The sequence below is a fragment of the Penicillium antarcticum genome (genome assembly GCF_028974205.1).
Source record: "Penicillium antarcticum strain IBT 31339 chromosome Unknown utg000002l_segment0_segment0, whole genome shotgun sequence".
Taxonomy (NCBI): Eukaryota; Fungi; Ascomycota; class Eurotiomycetes; order Eurotiales; family Aspergillaceae; genus Penicillium; species Penicillium antarcticum.
The window spans coordinates 1,129,658-1,151,558 of NW_026695300.1; the positions used below are offsets into that span (position 1 = coordinate 1,129,658).

Below are 21,901 nucleotides of genomic sequence, written 5' to 3' on the forward strand. Positions count from 1 at the left end.
ACATTGATGTGCAATCTCTGTATTACAAATAAATCCCTCATGCTCCATAGAAATCAAGTATCTTGCAATCTCTGACACGGAGCTCATGAAGTCGCATTATTGGCCAGATAGCGCTACCAGAATGGGACTGGAAAGAGAGGAAACGGGGTCCGTGTTTCAAAGGCTGTTGCGCGAATTTCCTCTGTCTATGTTGCACTAAAGTACGTATAGATGGTTGCATTAATGGAGAATATCAGGGAACCAATTGAAATTTCCAGCAAAGGGTCACTTCACCCGGATGGCCCCAACACTGGGGCTTCTCCCCTTGCACAGATATCAACTGGGATCTCTCATTCGTCAGGCTTTTGGACCCCAAATGGGGCCCAGTATAATTGTTTGAGCTAAGATTTCAACTGCAACATGCTTGTCTGCGCCCCACTATATTTTAGCCCCATTGACGATCATCCTTTTGCAAGACGTGGAATGACAATTTCCAACTTCGGACAATGGCAGTGGGCGAAACATGAAACGGTAATTACCGTAATTTTCGGAAAACGTACGTTACCTGACTGATGTACCATGTCCATCAAAATCAGAACAGTCGTTTCCTCGATATCCCCTTCTAAATTTCCTAAGTAAAGCAGGAGGTCGCTCTTTTACATCACACAATTCTTCTTTTCCCAACTGGTCTCTGTTCAGAATGTTCGTACCAAAATTATTCATTCATTTATTGCTGCTGGGTGCGGCTGTTGCTGCCACTCAAGGCGGGTGGACGAATGGGCCATCAGCTACTGGAACTAAAGACCCCAATGCTGCTGTGGGATGTGATTATTGGGTGAATGATGTTCAATACAGCGACACTTGTGATGCAGTAGTGGACTTCTTTGGAATCTCACTAAAGCAATTCGTTTCCTGGGTAAGTCCCTACTTATACCATGTCCTAGTTTTCAATGGGGGGGATCGTGACTGACATTTCTCCAGAATCCCTCCCTGAAGTATGACTACTGCGTACTGGTACCTAAATGGAGTTACTGTGTGTCTGGTCCGGCCGGAACAGCTTCTATGGGTGGTAATAGTACTGGGGCGACCTCAGCTAGTAGCTTTAGCTTCGCTGGCACTGCTGCGCCAACCCAGAGTGGAATCGCAAAGTCTTGCACCAATTACCATCTGGTGCAGAATGGGGACTCTTGCAACAGCATTCAAGACATGTATATGAACTTCACTCTGAGTCAATTCTACAGCTGGAATCCGTAAGTTGATCATGCGGCTCTGAGATTGAAGATTTTCTGACTTGGGCAGCGCTATTTCCAAGGGCTGCAAGGGACTGGTTAACGGTGACTTTGTTTGTGTGGCTGCGAAGTCATCTCCATCTGCGTCTGCGTCTGCCAGCTCAACCTCTGCCTTCCCAACTCAGACTGGGGTTGTTCACGATTGTAAGTTATTCTTTCTCGTAATGCTCTCGATGATACTATTCTCACATGCGGAAATACAGGCAACAAGTGGCACTATGTATCTGGAAAGGATGACTGTGACTCAATTCAAGCGGAATATGATCTCACGCCAGCACAGTTCTATCATTTGAACCCTGCAACCGGTTCTAAGTGCAACAACCTCTGGCGTAAGACTAATGTTTGCGTTGGTGAGCCAGGTATGTTTTCCTTGCTCCAAGCTCTCATGATAACCTTGTCTAACATAATATTAGGGCTCACGCCCTCTGCTACCATCACCGCCACTGGCTCATCCAGCTCGACATCTGCTTTCCCAACTCAGACTGGAGTAGCTTCGGACTGTAGGTTTTCAAGATCAAGATCCCATTCTCTAAAGTCGGTGACTAACACTTTGGTAAATAGGCAACAAATGGCACTACGTGTCTGGCGATGATGACTGCGCTTCCATCGAGAAGCAGTACGATCTTACCACAGCGGAGTTCTATAAATTGAATCCCGCTACTGGATCCAACTGCACCAATCTGTGGCGTAAAACTAACGTTTGTGTCGGCGCACCTGGTAAGTTTCTGTCACCCTGAGCCTTGAGATCATTGTTACATTCTAATATGATTATAGGAACGACATCCTCCTAAGACTATTCTTCTGCGGATTTTAAATAAATGTGCTATTGAGGAATTGGCCTATATCTAGATTGAAGGCCCATTGCTAGTAATAGGAGAAGGTCATACTTCATTTTCAATGTTAAATACGACAATTTCGATTCTTTTATTGAATTTACTACTAGTCTATTGTATCTCATATCAAACAACGATTGCTGCGTGTATTTGATCTTCATCGAGCAAAATAGAGACATGTAATAAGCAAAGTAGCCACGAGAGCTTTGTATACCCGACCCTCGATATATAAGTGACACTTGGGGTTCTTCAAACAAGTCTCTTGCTTTGCATAAGTATACAAACGACCAACCATTCAAACTAAATGGCTCTCCTCATAAGAACGTATCGCTGTTTTTAGGATAATATCATATGTCAATGGTGTATATTAAAGATTAATAGACTCAAGAACTGAATCACATCAACAGAAAGTAAATTAGATACATTGTCTCCCAACTCAGCCTAAAGTAGACTACAGAAACAAGGAAATAAAAAGTGAACACCCTGCCATCACAATTCCAGTACCCTCGATCGCCATTAGGCGTGTTCCATCGCTAGTCCCTGTGGCCGAGGGCGAACTACTGGCACTCGATGCTGTCGCACTGTTACCAGTGGCAGTGCCAGCAGACTCGGTTGACTGGCTCGGCAAAGAAGTCGCCTCCGTCGAAGTCGCAGTGGACCCCGTAGAAGTAGAAAGATGGAGTGAGGGTGCCGCAGTACCCATCCCCGAGGCCTGATCATTTGATTTGCTCGAGCTACCCACACAGTAACTCCATCCCTCGATGGGAACGCATGGGTCCTTCAAGAGTGAGGGATTCTACAGGTTTGACTCATTAGCTGGAGGAAAAAAAAAGATTTTCAGAAGAGAGACAGATACGCACCCATTCGTGGAGTTGCTGGAAGTCGATATCAAATTCCTTTTGCAGAGCCTTGCAGCTATCTTTGGAGGAAATATCATTCGCCCACTGAGTACACTTCGTAGTGACATCGGGATCGGTGCTACCGGTAGAACTGTCTCCGACTTTCCACCCATATGCTGCGGATGCAAGTGAGACGACGAACAATGCTGCAACTGGTTTCATGGTGGCTATGGCTTTCCGATTCCGCGCACTCAAGATTGGCGTGGATAAAATGGGGTGAGTAGTGGCCCCCAAGAGACATTTATGCAACAAAAATATCAAACTCAGTGACAAATTCCTGGAACAGACGGCTCGCGTAGACTAGCGCATGTAACAACATTGAAATTTACTCATTTGAGTAGTTTCAAACAGCCTCTGCTTCTGCACAGACGATACAGACAGTATGTGGAGACACTAGGCTATGCTTGGCCCCGGGGGCCAAAGGCTAAACCGTGGAAGTGGGATGAAAACCGAGAATGTGCCTGACATGAGTGGAGTATCTGCAAAAATTTCTATCAATCATCTCACAGCAAGATTGGAAGGTAGACTGCGTAAATACTTGAGTTCGTAAATGTACTCGGCTATCCGCAACTTCAAAACTTTGATGCCGATCCTGGTCCACTGAGGTCCACCGTTTTGTTTCAAAGATCGTTATCACGCATGCCTGACTGGTTTCTAGAGCTTGACCGAAGCTAATGCAGGGGCATGGCCAATGTACATAGAGCACATTATGATCGTCACAGACATGGGCCGTGAGGCTGCAACGAGAAAGATTCCGCTGAGGGTCCGGTATTGAGATTTCCAGTCTGATACCGTAATTGAATTACAGGCGAAATCTTGTTGAATTGATATGGAGTCCGTTACATACTCGGTTTGAAGTAACTTATATAGATCGTGCCAGGCATTTCTCTGTCCTGCATGAATCTCCTCACATTCTTTTGAATCAATTCCACGTTCATTTTCACGCTCCTTCTTTTGTTTCGTTTTGCATAAGGATGAATATCCTTTCTACGGTCAAGGCTTTGGCCTTGTTACCGTTATTTTGCGATTTAGTGCTGGGCGCTAAAGGCACCAGTGGCACTTGTTCCAAAGACAAGAAGTGTGACACAGGATGTTGTAGCAAAGCAGGCTATTGTGGCTTTGGGCCTAACTTTTGCGGTGATAGCGTTTGTATCTCGAATTGCGACGCTCAGGCAGAGTGTGGAAAATATGCTCCGGTGGTCAATCAAACGTGCCCTTTGAATGTTTGTTGCTCGGAGTTCGGCTTCTGCGGTACCAGTTCAGACTTCTGTGGCAAAGGTTGCCAGAGTGGATGTGATGATGTGAAGCAGCCATCATGCTCGGGGTCCTCTAGCTCTAAGGTCTATGGAGGGTACTTCGAAGCGTGGAATTACGAGCGCGCGTGCGACACAATGACCCCCTCAGATATTAATGTCAATCCCTGGACACACATGTTCTATAGCTTTGCTGGTATTGACACGGGCGACTCGACCATCGAGACCGTATACGACTTGGACGATATATACATTGAACAAATGAATGACCTCAAAAAGAAGAAACCTTCTTTGAAGACGTTCATTTCCGTTGGTGGCTGGGATCTTGGAGGCGAACCATTCTCAGACATGGTTCGCTTTTCCGGGCTGCGCAAGTCATTTATTGATTCCGTTATATCTTTCATGGATGACCGCGGCTTCGATGGAATTGATATTGACTGGGAATACCCGGCTGCCACAGATCGAGGTAAGCAACTACCTTTTTTCTTGATTGGCGTGTATATGGAAAAGCGTGCTAATTTTCATGGTAATCGGCAGGTGGTCGTGATGAGGACACGAAAAATTTCGTGACATTTATGAAGGAGCTGAAGGAAGCTTGCGACGGGTCCTATAGCATCACTGCAACCTTGCCTACTTCTTACTGTGAGTGTATATGGCATATTTACATTTTGCAACATATTGCTGACTCCTCTGATAGGGTATCTGAAAGGGTTTGATGTAAAGGGACTGTCAAAATATGTCGACTACTTCAACTTCATGGCATACGATATCCACGGCACCTGGGATGGAAAGACAAAGTGGACAGAGTCAGATATCAACCCCCATACCAACCTCACTGGTAAGAAACATTCCTTTCTAATCAACCAATTTACTGACCATATCATATAGAGATCAAGGATGGATTGGATCTCTTGTGGCGCAATGATGTCGATCCTTCCAAGGTGCTGCTTGGTCTTGGATACTATGGGCGCTCGTTCACATTGAAGGATCCTAGCTGTGATACACCAGGATGTGCATTCGACAAGACCGAAGACTCTGCAGGTGGTGGAAAAGCTGGTAAATGCACGAACACAACTGGCATTTTGACCGATTACGAGATCGAGCGGGTCATCAAGCAGTATAATCCTGATGTGACTTATAACGAACAAGCTGCGGTCAACTGGATGACTTGGGATTCAAATCAATGGTATGTTTGCTAAGAGAGGTCGAGGTTCTATAAGCTAATGGTACTAGGGTCTCATTTGACAACGCGAAGACATTGAAGCAAAAGGCCGACTTTGCTAATGAGAAGTGCCTCGGGGGCCTTTTCGCATGGTCCATTGAAGAGGGTGGACCTGGCACCACGGCGAACCCCAATGACCTTGACCCCAAAGATACATCCATGACTGGTGCAAGTACAGATGGAAGTGATTCAGGCAGTGGTAACTTCTATGTCGATGGGGACGTCGCCAAACCAAAGGGTTCAAATACTGCAACCGCTATCGCCCCAGTCAATCTGATTGTGGCTCCATCCTCATTGTCTACACCAACCACTATTTCAGTTGGACCTTTAGTGACACCCATCGAAGTTGCCTGGACGACAACCAAGACGGTGACAGTCTCGAATAAACCAACCGTCACAACTACCGTCACTCGCACCATTCAATCAACCACATTCTCGATTCCTTCCATCACTGCCAGCAGCATTCCGTGGTGGAACTGGAACATCACCGGAACTGACGACACCTCAAGTTCCAAGACCCTCTTCCCTAGCTTCTCGCTGGATTCGTTTACATTCAGGAACACTCTGAGCTACCAGCAGACGCAGACGCAGAGTGGCATCAATGGCAGTTACGTGACCATTACAGGCTCTGAGGACCGCACTTTCTTCCCTCCTCCTTGGCCCTGGTCTACAACTTCTTTGCCTGTCGATGTTCCCACGCCAGTGATCACATGGACACAGGGCGGACCTCCAGCGCCTACCTGTACTTCAAACTGTGGCACCGAGTGTAAATCTTTCTGTGATGCGCCTTGCTTGACGGATTGCGATGATACAGCCTCGAACGACAACTGGAAGGACCCCGAAGACCCTGACCCACCATCACACTCCCGATGCAGCGGCCCAGACTGCAAGGGCGGAAAATGTACTGGGCCTCTTTGTGTCAAGAGAGGCTGCACCGGTACCGATTGCGATGAGTCTACTCATACATGTCTCGGATCAGACTGCCATGTCACCAGCTGCATTGGTACTGATTGCACCGATTCAGGAGAATGTGACGGCGACGACTGTGACACTGCCGGATGTGAAGGCGATGACTGTAACGGATCTGGACAGTGCACTGGCCCAGACTGTGTATCTCTTGGCTGCATCGGTGCCGACTGCGATCCCCAGACTGGAGAATGTACCGGGTCTGATTGCAGCAAGGTTAGCTGCTCGGGTTCAAACTGCGATGGGGGCAAATGCACTGGCGATGGATGTGAGTCGGAAGACGATGACTGCGACTCCAAGGAAGCAGATACTTGCACAGAGTACATTTCCTCTTCTATGGTCTCCTCAAGTTACACTACGGAAACATCCACCATGTGTCAAACCATCACCGCCTGTGATGCCAAACCCACTACTACAACATCCACAATCACCTCCGATAGTACCGTGAAGGCTGCGTATCGCTTCTATAGTCGGACTATTGATGATGCTGCTATCACGAGTCAGGCTAGCATTATCGACGACGATTTCTCCTCGCTATATACCACCACCCCCACCACCACCAGCACGTCTAGCACATCAACAGAGGAGGCAACAACGACCACTAGCAACAAATACAAGCCATCCGAGTCCGCAAGTACATGTGGCCACGGCCAGACTATGTGCCATCTTTTCGTCAGCAACCTACATGGGTTCTGTGACGTGGCCAAGAGTTATATCAGAGGCGATGATATCTACGGGTAAGTTCGTTGGTTATTGAGGTTATGTTTCATGAATCTGACCCTCTCTTTAATAGAACCACAAGCGGCAAAAAGACCGGAGAATGCTATACCGATGGCAAGCACGCCTCGGGTGGGTGCGGAGTCTTCATCAAGGGCGACGGCTGCGAAGTCAAGGGCACTACCATGCAAGCGTAAGTCTTCTATTATGCCCCGTAATGCTTTACAATACTGATCTCACAATTACAGTGCCTACGATCACATTTTCGATGACTGCAATCAGGCTTGTGGCCATATGGTCTTTGATAACGGTTGCGAAATGAAGGTTGACTATGTCACCGGCTGTGAAACTGAAAACAACTAGACACATCTTACGTAAATAGCTTCTTAACTGCACTTTCATATTAAATATCACGCTTTCCCAATGTCCACGTTTGAAAATAGTGTAGAATGGGAGAAAACTAAGTCAGATGGCGAGGAAAACAAGTATTGGCCAGTTGGTGAAGGCAAATCAGGTTCGGAGTATTTAGACCTTGACAAGTCCCATGGGATGCCAAGAGATGGGACTAGAGGGACCAGTCCGCTACGATAGGACTCCTATAGGACTGTAAACAGTGCAAATATATCGAAAAACGTAACCTGCATAAGTTATGTAGAAACCTGTATTTTTTTGTATTTTGTTTATATCCTTATCTAAGGATTCATTCTTATAGATGATGTGATGGGTTGATGCCTGTGTTGATGCCTGCTGCCGCAGGCATCCATCATGTATTTAGATCATCTCTCGCACTCTCTCCTTCTTTCCTTCCTCATGCTTAGTTTCTTCGTCAAATGCTACTACGTTGGTTGATGTCTGTCTCTTCGTACCTGGGCGTAACAGATGATATATTATATTATATTAATTTAGTTAGAAAATAGATTTCTTCGTTTACTTTAAAGATTAGCTTATAGATTAAACTTAACGTCTAACCTATCTACTATACTTATATTTATTATTATTATAACGCTACTTTCGCTCTCTTTATAGATGAGCTTAGCTAATAGTATTAGATATAGATAATAAGTATAGCAAAGAATTATTATTATCTAACTCTCTTAGAATATTCTTCCTATCTATATTAATCTTATCTATCTTATTTAGTGTTTAATTATCTTTGCTATCTTTATTATTACTTATTTCCTTTAGATTAAACTTAAAAAGATCTAATTATTTTATCTTATCAGTTTTAGTTATTTTATCTAAATTTAAGATTAAGTTAGATTAAGAATCCTTATTTATCTTATATTTAATATTAAACTATAATATATAGTAAAGTATTATTAGATCCTAAATTATTAACTTATTTAATAAATCTTATTAATAATAATAGATATTATATATAGGGGATTGGTATAGCGACCCCCCCTTTGCGTAATGCGACCCCCCTGCCTGAGAATTCAGGCCAACATATTTTCTGCCGGACATATTTCTGCCACCCACCCACCATTAGACTTCCGCAAAGCCCAACTTTGGGCCTAACCCTTGGGCTCGAAACCCGACCCTCAACGAGCTAGGGGTCGAACTACTCGAGCTCGACCCGGACCCCGGCTCGCTTGGGGGAGGGCTCGACGAGCCCCCCCCATGGGCTCGAAATTGTATAAAACCATGGTCTTGGCGTTCATAAAGTGGCTGAATCATCTTAATAAATAACTGTATTTTACCCTTGTTCTGGTTTGTACATAGAATTGTACTGTATTATCGTAATAAGGAATAGGTAATATTTAGAAATTCTAGTGAATTGAGGTATATCTCTAAGATTTGAGTATAAAAACTAAGCTTTATGGCTATAAATATCAAGTGGTTAGAAATGTTCTATATATATAAGTTAATCAGGCGTTATGTCTGCCGAAATATATATTCTACACTAGGAACTATGTATATTTTCATAGTTAAGTGTCAATCTAAGCTTAATATCGACTTTAAGTGGTTTAACCCGCTCGAATTATATATCAAAAGAAAGCCTATATCTTGAATTTTGTTAGTATTCTTTAAGATTCCTAGTCCTAATAGTTCTAGATGAGCTACGTAGGATTGAAAATATGTTATAGCTGATCGGGTAAACTATTTTAAGGGAAATCAAAGTCTAACGAGCTAGGAATAGGCTTTTTATAGGCTTTAAGTGGGGCACTCGGGCTTTTTTGCGAGCTTTCTTCGAGCTTTATAGGCTTTTCTTCGAGCTTTATGGGCTTTCTTCGAGCTTTATAGGCTTTCTTCGAGCCCGACCTACTTATTATATATTATTTAACTAATCATCTACCCCTGTTACTACCTTCCGTTTGATATATTTATTATTGATTTAACTAATAAATAACACTTCGAGGTAGTGTGGCCTCTTATAATATATCGATCCTCTTTTATCCTATTTAGAAATCCCTTACTGTTAGACGTTTTATTAACTCTACAATGTCCCAAATTCAGCAGTCTAAGTTTGCATCATCATAATTTAGTGGTGACTACGAAAACTTATTATACCTTACAACCAATTATCCAGCTACCCTATCGATAAGCTAATAGGATTTTGATGTCTCTATGTCAGCTTTTCTCCGACCAGACAATCCTCCCCTACTCCCTCACCTTAAACGATTTGAACGCGTTAGACCCGATCGGAAAAGGTCATACTTTTTATATGATAGAATGAATCACTAAGAGTAGGTAGAGTAGTGGTTACAAACTAATTATAGATTAAAGGGCAAGGTCGTATAGGACTCAAATTATCTTTTAAATGTCTAGGACTACTTTGCCTAGGTAGCTTATAGTAGCGATAGTAGCCCGAAGGTTATATATAAGTATTGCTCTACGATTCTTAAGTATCCTTATATAGCTAAAAGGGATATAAACGGGAAGGATACGCGTTATAGTACAACTACTATAACTAGGTATCTTAGGACTTCTGCCTATAAAAGGGCTGCAAATAGACCTTGACATTTCCCATGGGACTAGCGAAAATCTAGTCCCATGTCCATGGGACTTAGTCCCATGGGAGTTCCTACAGAGGTCTAGTCCCGTGGACCCACTCCCATGGGAGTAAAAAAAAAAATTGGTCCCGCCATGGGAATTCCCGTGGGACTCCCATGGGACTAACAAAATTTCCCATCTATACATTATTTCCATAATAATAATGGATAAATTGCTGAGTTATTATAATAAAATACGGTAATTTAAAGGTGTTTTAGCGAGTATTGAGACTAACAAATATTTATTACTTTTGATATATTTTGACCATAGTTTTGTGATTATTTAGTATATCTTTAATTTAGAAAAAAGCTATTGTAAATAAAATACCGTTCGGAACCGCCAAGAAATGCATTATTTATACAAGTCACGAGATAGCTAATGTTTGCATTGTTTACAGTCCCATGGGTATTCCCATAACTCCCATGGGAGTTCCCACGGGGGTCTAGTCCCGCCATGGGAATTTCCCATAGATGTTTAGTCCCATGGACCCACTCCCATGGGACCAAAATTAGTCCCACGGGAATTCCCATGGACAGTCCCATGGGAGGCGTCCCATGGGAAATGTCAAGGTCTAGCTGCAAATACAGGCTAGTAACGAGAGAGACTAGATAAGTTTCTTTAGTTAACAGTATAGATATCCTTTATTACTATTTACACTACTAACTTTATTAAAATAGGATAACACTATCCGAGAGACATTCTCCTAGGCAGCTTAGGAGGATAATCACTATCAATCGACTTCCCTTTTACCTTATCGAACATCTAACGTTTCGCCGGATAATATCACAAGCACACTCGGCCCTAAGCCTCCTATCAATACCCTCTGCCGATATAATTCGACGTCGACTATCCACTTATATCAAAGAACGCTAACAATCTACACTTAAATTGCTTCTAGTTAATACAAAGATCTTAATTGCATTAGATTGCTAGACTTCACTATTTAGATAGGCATTTATAGCTATTACTAGCTATTTTATTGACATTGACTAGTCCTACCGGGAGGTGCTTCTTAGGTTTAAACCCCTTAAGGGGGCTTATACCGGTACTAATCTAAGTGGTGTTATCTTAGAGATTCTTACCGACCATAAGATTTAAGATCGTATGTTTAGATTAACCACGGATAATATATCGAACAATAAGACCCTTGTTGACTCGCTACAGCAGGCCTTATCTAGTGATATTTATATCATCCGAATCCCCTATCTTATATATGTCATACAGTTAAGTCTAAACTAGCTTCTTGATCGCCTAAAAGCAGTCCCTTTAAATAATACTACTAAGACTAAATGGTCTGATCGCTAATCAATCCTCGCTAAAGCAAATGCCCGAAGTTAGAACCGGGGTATATCTTATACTTTAAACAAGGTACGGTATCTGACTGTTTATATCCGGGCTAGTCCCTAACGTCGCGAAGTATTTACTAGTCTTTAACCCTCTAAGTAGGCACTTATACCACTTTAGGATGTAAAGACTAGGTGGAACTTAACATTTCTAATACTTCGCCGGGCAAAAAGGCTTCGTGATTTCCTTAGTACATTCTATACGGACTATAACTGCGAGGAGATAGCACTCGATAACGATAAATAGCGCTAGATCGATTACCTTCTTCATCTTACAAAGCTATTCTATAATTATATACTTACGCTTTCAAAGACTCGAGATATAACTATATATCTCGTATTCTAGATCTACAATATACTATTCGAGCACCTAGAGAAGTCTATTAACTAGCTTCGACGAAAGCGTGTACTATAGAAAAAATAGATACTTTCCTCTCTTAAGGCTAGTCGATTGAAGCTTAATAAGTACTATTCGCAAACTAATCATGATCGTGGTTATATTTACGCGATTAGTACTATACTAGCGCTAGATAATAGGTTCCAATTTTTTTTAACGGATAATTAGACGAAGCAATAGCGTGATATATATCGAGCCTTATTCTAAGACACTCTTATCCCTTACTAAGAATAGGCCTCGCCCATACCCGTGGGTAAGCGGGTTTTACCCGACCCATACCCATTTCTTGGCGGGTTTTGGGTCCAAAGTCTATACCCGAGGTCGGGTATGGGTTTTGATAGTCATACCCGACCCGACCCACGGGTTACCCACGGGTTAATAAACAGTGCAAACATAGAGAATCTCGTGACATACACAAATTGTGTATTTTTTTGGCTGTATTTATATATATTCTGCTTATAGGTAGTCACGTTTATAGATACTAGATAGCAAAATAAGTGTGAATAGCTTCAATTTCATCAAAGACTAATACTCTATAAACTGATCGTTATAAACCCGTGGGCGTTTTCGAGATCTTCCTAAGACACGCTGTTAGGTCTTAGGTAGGGGTATATCATCCTCTTCTAGCTCTTTATCATCCTTACGGCCCTTAGTATCCTATTGCAATACAATACTCCTTCTCCTCTTTCCAAGAGAACCTTCTAAATGACCTTGCATAGCTACTTCGGTTTAAACAAGAATAACAACCGATTGTGTATTATCCTCGTTCCCCTCCTTATTATCACTAATTGGCTCAATTGTATCTTCTAGCTATTGTCTATCTAGACTATCTCTCTCCTTATAATCCGCTTCTATATCGCCTTCAGAAAAGTACTCCTTCTAGACAGCAATCACGTCTTCTTGGACCTCAAACTCGGTCGTGCAATAATATAACATGATTTCCTAAATTGTTGTAGCTTTTAGTGAGCCGCGACGATAGTGATAGATATCCCGCGCTATATTAAATAGCCGCTTAACGCCCGCGCTAGTCGCAGGAATCGAGAGAATATCTCGTGCGAGTTTTGCAAGTATAGGAAATATAGCCTAGTGCTCCTTCTAGAACGCGCGAACTAGCATAATAGTAGTAGTTGCTAACGAATATTGATTAACCTAAGTTTGACAATATAAAGACTAGGTATACTTACCACTATAAAGATATATTGTAAGTTCGTTCTACTAATAAGCTTAAGATACCTGGTTAAGGCTAAATATTTGATCAAGATCTAGGCTTAAGCCTTGCGTAGTAGGCTCTTGATCACTGCTAGTTTGTTCTTTTCACCGACGTTGCTTATACGGTTCAAAATAGTCCTTAAAGCTCTATCGATATCGAGTAACTAACTTAGGCCCACTACCCTATTCTCTACTTCGGAAGAACTAGAGTTTTAGGTGCGGAGCAAGCATTGTACTAATAGCAAAAATATCACTATAGATATCCTCCGTCTTACTATAGTACTGCCTTAGCTTTTCCTCGGCTACGCGGAGAGCAGTGAATATAAGCTTTTTCTAGGCGACATTCTTCCTTACAAGCTGCCTGATTGACTTTTCAAGATAATCAAAGAGCTTATTGTAGATTGCAAAGATTAGGTGGATAGTGACATCCTTTGTCTTTGATAGTGCAGTCGTAAATCGGAAGAATAGCTGTGTAATTAGGAGTAGATAATCAATCTAACGCCATTACTCATAATCAAGCTAGAGGTAGGGATAGCTATACTTTGAACAGAATTCAATTAAGTAGGATTGTAGTCGTTTAGCTCGGCGAAGCATTAAGAATGTCGAGTTCTAGCGCGTACAGACGTCCTATATTAGAATAAGAGCGTTCGAACCCGTCTAAAGAGACAGGAAAGCTTCACGACATTAGGGGCTCGCGTTAATAAAGATCGCTAGGCCCCGAAGCTAATGCGATATTAGAATTAGATATCTACTAGATTAATTAGGGGCGAACCTTGTTTAGAGTGTCAATAATCTCCCTTTTCTAATGCCTAGCCCGAACTAACTGTTCCTAGGATTCAGTCTATTCGGCCTAGGCAGTATTGTTCTTTGGTTCTGCCTTTATCTATCCGAGAAGTTGCTTCAAACTTAATTATATAACGTGGGCCATACATAGAACTCGAATGATTGCTATACTATTACCGAGATCAAGAGACTAAACCGATTCCTGAATACTTGCCACCAATATATTATTGTTTGATACATTATCGGTAGTGATAGTAAGCACTCGATCGGCCAGATTATGATTCCGTAGAAGCTAAAGTAGAATAGCACTAAGATTAGCACCAGAATATGCTCCACGAAGTGGTTCAAATCCAAGAAGTAGCTCTCGATAGTTCTAGTCTTTGTCAATGAAATATCTAGTGACTGCTATAAATGCTTGGGCAAAAGGGGACGTCCAATAGTTAAGGGCAATTGAGATTTTCCTATCTGCGGGCAAGCTCTCGAGTATTTTCCGATGGCGTTCGAAGACTATAGTGCGTAGTCGACTCCGTGCTACCTTTGTAGACGGAATATTGACATCCTTAGGAGCTCTTTGGGCTATAGCTATAATATCCCGGAAGCCTACGTGCTCTAGGAGCTAGAATAGTAGTCTTGATTTAGTAATAAACCGAAGAAGACATGATTCCCACTTTTCTTGGCTAAACGGGGTATCGGTAGAAGGTACTAGCGCCTTGAGAAATCATTAAAATCGACGTATATAAGGATAAAGAGGGTATTATACCGCTTGCATGAATTGCCTAATATTTGGGCCTCTCTTCTTTACACCGTAGCTTGCAACATATTTCTTTATGGTTAAAGTCCTATCACTAAGCCCTAGGTGGTTTAGAATAGCCTTGCAAAACTTATATATTACCTTCGGTTCCCTATTAGTAGCCCTGGCTACCTAGTCAAAACGATCCTAAATATCAGAGAAGTGCCGTGAGTCCTAGCGTAGGCGCTTCTTTCTTCCAAAGTCTGATTATAGCCACTATTGTACGAACTCGATAGTTATTTCTTTAGTATATACTATATATAGAGTGACACGGTTAGGTCGAATAGTCTCGAGGTTAGGTGGAATCGGAGACAAGAAGGTTTGTAGTGTGAAATCGGAGTCGATTGCGGAGCTTGCGACTAGAGGAAATGCCTATTGACTAATCGATGGATTAGGGGTAAGGTCGTCCGAAGGAAGAATTGGAAGGTTATCTAGTAGTGGGAGGTCTATGTTATACGTAGATAATGCGTAGGTATTAGTGAATTGAGACATTAGGGACTATATATATTGAAGGGTTTCTCGCTAATAACTGTTAGACGACTTACAGAAGATTCTAAAACGCGTAGACTTATATTTGGGGGCCTCGCGATACCCCTGTTCTTCGAAGACAAAAAGATAATATATTAATAAAGGCCTACATAGGAAGAAGAAAAGGCATATTAATTGGTTTATCGTATGTATATAGAACGGGTAACCCGCGGGTTACCCGCCAAGAACCTATAAACCTATAGGTTACCCGCTACACTTAATATATTCCCTTCAAGTTGGTCCCGAAGTACTAACGGCCATCGAAAAAAGCTTGTACGGTATATAAGGCTTTGTAGAACACTATAACTTAATAATCGTATTAACTAACGGCCGTCAAAAGTACTAGTGCGATTACTTATAGTCTATGGCACCCTTTTTGTGACGGCCGTCAGAACTTTGATGCCTTTGTTATAAATATCCGCTAAGTTCACTGCACGTCTTATATATATATTTCCTATCTACAGAGCAGTATTCCAACAAGCATTTTTTTCACTACCACAATTATATAGAAAAACGCCGAGAGCAATATCTATAACATTACCACGACTTACTATTCTGAAAACAAGGCAATTTCCTGAAATTTCACAAAAGAAAGAGAGGCTTTCGGGAAAGAACAGCAGACGTGACTAGAACAGAGGTAAATAACCGTAATTTAATTGACTTAATCAGCAGCCTTATCTATCTTGGCACGGCCTATTTAGGATAGTTATGCTGAAACGGGTTCTTGGCGGGTAACCCGCGGGTACCCGCCAAGAACCCGTAAACCCGTGGGTTTGGGTTTGGGTTTTGGGTCCATACCCGACCCATGGGTACGGTTCCTGAAGTCGTACCCAAACCCGACCCAAAGCGAGGTCTAACTAAGAACGTCACGCTACTAGTCAAGACCTACTAGTCTCCTCTCCTAGATCAAGACTAAGCATAGTTCTTTATAATTTGCTTCGCCCTAAGAAACCGAAAGCGAAGCTAGTTAGGGATAAGATAACCCAGTATCTTGACGGTGGTAAATTATATCCTTATTATATTTACTCGGTATTTATTTGTTAATCATTTCATATAGATATCATTGATTCTAAGCCGCTACCGTTTTAGCGAGAGAACTATAGCCGTTTTCCTACGATTGCTTCGCTTGCGCGGGATATACTTACAATTCTAGCAACTAGTGTAGGTATAGAACGACTGTTTAACACTGCTCGCGATATTTGCTATTATCGCCGGGGTCGTATAAAGGTAGAGACTATTAAAGAGTTAATACTATTCCTTTATATATTAAGATTTGACCTTTAATTGTAGGAGGCAAAGGAGCTTGAACGATTCTTCTCTTTAAATGAGATCGAAGCATTGAGAGAGGAAAAAGACGAGAAGCTGGACGATATTGAAGTTGACTAGATTAGTGATATAGAAGAGTAGGCCGAGACTTCTAGAGATTTGACTGATATTTATAAGGATGGAGATGATAGTGGTGCTACTTATGATAATGATGATAATAGTGATGATCTTCTATTACTAGGTCCTAGCACTTAGCCACGTGTGTTAGGTAGGAAAAGGAAGCATATAGAGGATGATATGTATGAGTCTTATTAGTAAATACTAGAAGCATATACTAGAATCAATCAATATTCTCTAAAATCTATTTTATTGGGAGTGAACAATATAACTGAAATACCCAAAATGACTGGGAATTTCTGCATTATTTGTGCAGTCACGAGAAATTGGCATGTTTGCACTGTTTAGTCGTAGAGGGGGGTCCTCGTCGAGCCCCCCCCTTCGAGCTTCGGGCCCAAACCCAAAGCTCGAAACCCGCTGCGAGCTTTGAAAATGGGCTCGAAACCCGACCCTTTTGAGGGTCGAGTCGGGTCGGGTTTCGGGCTTTTCGAGCTTTGCGGAAGTCTACCCACCATGCTTCCAGCACAAACTTGAGGTACTTCTGTTTACTATGCAGCCCCCTACTAAAATTAAGTCACTTTTGTACTCTCCCACCGACCATGCTCCCAGCATCACACTAGTCCCAAATAGGAAATGGATGCTGTTTTCGAAACCTCTACAGAAATGAAGGAATTGGCCCATGCAGCGGCCAGCAGCCATGCGTCAAATTTTTCAAAAAATTACATGAGAATAGCGAAGGCATATTGTAAATTCGACAGTATTAGCATTTTAAAACGCTTTCCGGCGCTTCCTGAGGCGATCAGACCAGGAATCCTCGCCCTGAGATGCTCATGAAGCTATTCCCGACCCCTGAGATGTAGGAGTAATGCTCGCTGGCGATACCGCGTGAGCTTGCTGGGCCGTGGATGAAGCCATTTCCATGCCTGGAGAGGTAGAAATGCTCGCTGGCGATGCCGTATGAGCTTCCTGGGCCGTAAATGAAGCTATTCCCACCCCGTTATTACCCTGCGATGCCTGTTGTGTCCCTCCACGTCCACGTCTACGTCCACGGCCACGTCCACGGCCACGTCCACGGCCACGGCCACCTTCCTAGGCCGTAGATGAAGCTATTCCCACCCCGTTATCACCCTGCGATGCCTGTTGTGTCCCTCCACGTCCACGGCCACGGCCACGGCCACCTTCCTGGGATAGTATGAGCTCGAAGCCGGAGGGATCTCGCTGGGTGGAGGTGTCTTGGGTGCTTGCCTAGGTGCCTTCGCCGCTGATGAAGTTCCTAGCGCCTTGGGGGCGTCCTCGCCGGCGTACTTGGAGGGGATCCTGGAGTAGAAGCAGCGGGTCAATAGGAGGCGTAGAGACACTGTACAAATACCAGTGTTGATGGAATAACTCAGGCTTAAAGCTCTTCTTCTCCACTTCGTACTGTATAATGAGATGAATGCATGGAAACCCTGCCGTATTCAGCGAATTACAGCGGCAAAGTGGAGGAATCGGCGGCTTCTTATCACTTGCTGGCAGGAAGCGGTTGTAGACGTCTTTTGTATGCTCCATCGCCTTAGCCGAAATTCGTCTAAGAACTAGCCTGAATAGCTGCTTCTAGCGACTATCAGTAGACCTTCTTACCTTCTCATTCTCGATCTTAGCGGTAACCTTTTGAAATTGAAGCTTTACAGCATTCTCAAAGGTGCGGAGAACAACCAGTAGATCATTAGTCGAGACTTGAAGGTCCTGCTTAAGCAGCCAGTGAGCTCCCTCGGTCCGAGAGGTCGAAATCTCGTTAAGATGAAGGTATTCAGAGGTGTATTCATGAAGGAAATACTCGGGGCAGTCGTCTAGCCATTCACTCTGTAGATATTCGAGTAAAGGCTCAAAAATCGGCTCTTCGTAGCGCTCTTTAAATTGCTTCCATTTCTCCTCCCTTTCTTCGGCTGTAATAGCATAGACGACGCGAATCCACCGCTTTAGCATCGTCTTCTATGCTTTATGGACCTTCTCGCGGAGCTCTCGGTCTCTTTCTGACTTCGTCCGACGCTGTGAGGAAGCTAAAGAAAAGGAAGCATTAGCTAAAGAAGCCGAGGAACCCGAGGAAGTATTACCTAAACCTGATACGTCAGCTTCTTGCTGAGCTTTAAGGAGCTGCTCCGCGAGAATCGGGCGAGCTTTCTTCATAATATTCATGTTAATATGCTATAGACAGATCATGTGCTTTGTAGAAGGGAAGACGACCTTCACAGCATTTATTAGCGCTTGCTCCTTATCGGAAAGGATGGTCCGGGGTGCTTGAAGGCTAAGAGCTTCGTAAGCCTCTGCTAGACAGCTTAAAATGACTTCGTAGCTGTCATCTTTCTCGTCTTTTATGAAGGCGAAGCCGACGTAAAAAGTTGAGCCCGTAGCAGTGAAGCCGACGATATCGAGCATTAGAAGGCCGTACCGGTTAGTTTTGTATGTGCAGTCCATTGAAATAACCCATGAATTGGTCTTAAGTAAGGCAATACTCGTTTTATGCATACAAAAGAGGGCTGTGACATGATTCTCATCATCAACTTCATGCTTAAAGATCCATTCGCCGTCCTTCGGAAGCTCTATTAATAGGGCTTGAAGCGGCGTACGACTAGCAAGGAATTCAACGTGAAGCTTCTTCCGGAAGTTGTAGATATCCTGGCTAGTAAGGCATGAATCCTGATCGTCCTTCTGTAGACCGGCGAGAATATGACGGGTAGAAAGGCCCTACTCGAGCTGCTTCTTGATATTCGGCTCATTTGTAGATAGCTCCTGCTGCCGGTGAGGTGTATGGGTAGACGGAGGCGAAGGATCATGATTGTGCTGTTGGTTCTCTACCGTAAGGTTCCACTGGCCTTCATGAAGTCGTAGCGAGATCAAAAACGGGCATTCAATAGACATTGAGGTAGTCTGCCGTATCCGGCTATTTGGCCGTACGCTTCTACCCCGGTCACAGCATAGCCGGACAGTCTTTTTGACGCCTTTTTTAGTGATTTTTGAGCGGAGAATTGTGACTGCATAGCCATGTTGACGGCCGAAAGCATTAATCGCGGCGATTCCTTGCTCTGACGTATCGTATTGCTGATCGAGGGGAGGTAGCGGGAAGGTATAGAGGCTTGGCAGCGTGGGAATCGCGTCATGGAGGCTTGGCGGCGCGTCATGGAGGCTTGGCAGTGTCGGCGGGGACTCGGGAATAGCTTCAGGCTCAGAGTCGGACGGCGAATCAGGCTGTGATGAAGCCATTGTAAAAGGTAGTGAAATAGGTGAGAATGAGAAGTAAAATGCATCAAAAATGGGTGGAAAAATGGGAGGTTTGAAGGTGTAAACAACAACTATTTTGAATTCCTTACTGTGTACTGCAGTGGAACAGGAGTGACTTATTTTTACTAGCGATTTACATAGTAATTGGATGTACCCAAGGTGGTGATATACATGCAGGGAAGTGGTACCAATAAATAAAAAGTTCGAGGAGGAAAGCGGTGACGAAAGCGGTCAGTGGACGCCTCAAAATTCAGGCAGGGGGGGGGGTCGCATTACGCAAAGGGGGGGGTCGCTATACCAATCCCCTATATTTAAAGGATAGAGAATTAAACCATCTTTTAAACAACCAAACCAGTAACAGTCTATTCACCACATCTCTCATTTCTGTCTTTGATCAAAGTAAGCAAAGATAGATCATAATATGAAAATAAGTCATACTATTCTATTTTAGCAGCTTTTTAAGGTAGTCTATCCGGATCCTTTTAGTATAACGTATTCGATAAGCGAGCTGGCCACCCCATGCGAGCTGGCCACCCACCTATTAAATCTACCATTATTATTGAATTTTTCAACCACAACATAAATTCAGTAAAATTGAAGCTATTCAGACATCTCCGGGTACCTATTTCTCCTATGTCCTAGGTTTTTATAGAGGCTGCATCGTTGTGGTCTCCTCTTATTAGTCCGATTCGGCGTCGGCGATACAGCTCTATCTCGACCTAAGCTAGCTTTATAAACTATTTCCGGTCCTGAAACTATTGATATAGCCTCTAGAACCGATATTCCGCCTTTATAAGCTATTCGCTTCCTCGTACGCTTCCTTTTCTAGGTTGTTTTCGTATTAGCGGTACGTAATTCGCGGTTTTCCTAGCGTATAATCGTAGCGCTAGACTTCCGCAAAGCCCATTTTGGGCCCAAGGTTCCGGCCCAGAACCCAACCCAGCCTGGGCCCGGGTTGAACTTCATTAACCCGGGCCCAACCCGGGCCCAGCACTGGGCCCCCAGTAAACCCAGTTTGGACCCAACTCGGCCCAACTTTTGCATTATTTCAATCATAAAACTGCTCAGTCATCAAGATAACTCACTGTTTTTTACATCGGTTTTGATCTATACCTTGAACCACCATACTTTTCTAGTATAACTAGAGTGTGTTCAAAGCTATAAACGCGTAGAATCAATTTTAAATAAGTAGTTATGGTTCTTTAGGCTCAGAAAGGTCAGACTTTGCTATGGTTTTCACAGTGTTTGACTTATGACCTTTTTATTGACCTTATATTAGATATACGTAGATAAGTTCTATAGGCGACACTATAGGTTTTCTGACGGCCGTCAGAAATTATTAAACTGAGGTTTATCTTAAAACCTAGTACTGATTTTTTGACGGCTGTTAGAAATCATGGTGTAAATATATATAGTGTGCGGATATATATTTCACAATATACAGTGTTTGTATACCCATGAATACTTGAAAAAACCACTATAGAATTCGGGTATTGTTACTTTAAATCTTATATATCATATATACTAATTATATTCTTTATTATTCCACTATATTCGACTAGTAGCTAGTAAGATTATATAGATTGTAGGTCTTTTTAAGTACTTGTATAAACCCGGATAGGTAAGGCAGGATAAAACTTTTTGACGATCTTAGGTGGAAGCTAGGGTGGGAATTGGGCTTTCTGGGTTTTTGCTAGGTTTTTACTAGGGGTTTGCTAGGTTTTCTGGGTTTTGGCTAGGCTTTCTAGGGTTTTGCTAGGTTCTTACTAGGCTTTCTAGGTTCTTACTAGGTTATTGGGCTGGATAGATACGGAGGTGGAGTAATATAACTAATAAACCACGCGGATACGTTTTAAGGTCCTCTTCTAAATTGATCTATCGCGTTTGCTTTATTTATACACCGTCATTAGATATTATTGCTCCGTAAGTCCTCTATTCCCCCTCTATCACTTACTTTACACTTATTCAATTTATTATGTCATAAAGCCAGTAGTCTAACTTCGCGTCCTCTTTTTATAATGGCGATATAGATAATATTAGCTATCTTGCGCTATTAAA

General features: G+C 42.9%; 4 protein-coding genes across 4 annotated transcripts; 2 read left to right on the forward strand and 2 right to left on the reverse strand.

Moving 5' to 3' along the window:
- Window positions 1-679: 679 nt before the first annotated feature.
- N7508_001414 (uncharacterized protein) lies at window positions 680-2,059 on the forward strand (the record flags this gene model as incomplete). Its single annotated transcript, XM_058459480.1, has 7 exons — window positions 680-895; window positions 961-1,229; window positions 1,279-1,412; window positions 1,472-1,627; window positions 1,682-1,768; window positions 1,830-1,985; window positions 2,043-2,059. The coding sequence occupies 7 exons, from the start codon at window positions 680-682 to the stop codon at window positions 2,057-2,059; spliced, it is 1,035 nt and encodes a 344-aa protein (XP_058323012.1).
- A 493-nt stretch (window positions 2,060-2,552) lies between these two features.
- N7508_001415 (uncharacterized protein) lies at window positions 2,553-3,162 on the reverse strand (the record flags this gene model as incomplete). Its single annotated transcript, XM_058459481.1, has 2 exons — window positions 2,553-2,897; window positions 2,962-3,162. The coding sequence occupies 2 exons, from the start codon at window positions 3,160-3,162 to the stop codon at window positions 2,553-2,555; spliced, it is 546 nt and encodes a 181-aa protein (XP_058323013.1).
- A 1,229-nt stretch (window positions 3,163-4,391) lies between these two features.
- N7508_001416 (uncharacterized protein) lies at window positions 4,392-7,521 on the forward strand (the record flags this gene model as incomplete). The annotated part of the gene is made up of 7 exons (XM_058459482.1): window positions 4,392-4,719; window positions 4,791-4,895; window positions 4,951-5,091; window positions 5,142-5,439; window positions 5,487-7,178; window positions 7,235-7,351; window positions 7,407-7,521. 7 exons carry the CDS (start codon window positions 4,392-4,394, stop codon window positions 7,519-7,521), a joined length of 2,796 nt encoding a protein of 931 aa, XP_058323014.1.
- Window positions 7,522-17,830: 10,309 nt separating this feature from the next.
- N7508_001417 (uncharacterized protein) lies at window positions 17,831-18,550 on the reverse strand (the record flags this gene model as incomplete). The annotated part of the gene is made up of 2 exons (XM_058459483.1): window positions 17,831-18,004; window positions 18,206-18,550. 2 exons carry the CDS (start codon window positions 18,548-18,550, stop codon window positions 17,831-17,833), a joined length of 519 nt encoding a protein of 172 aa, XP_058323015.1.
- Window positions 18,551-21,901: the final 3,351 nt, after the last annotated feature.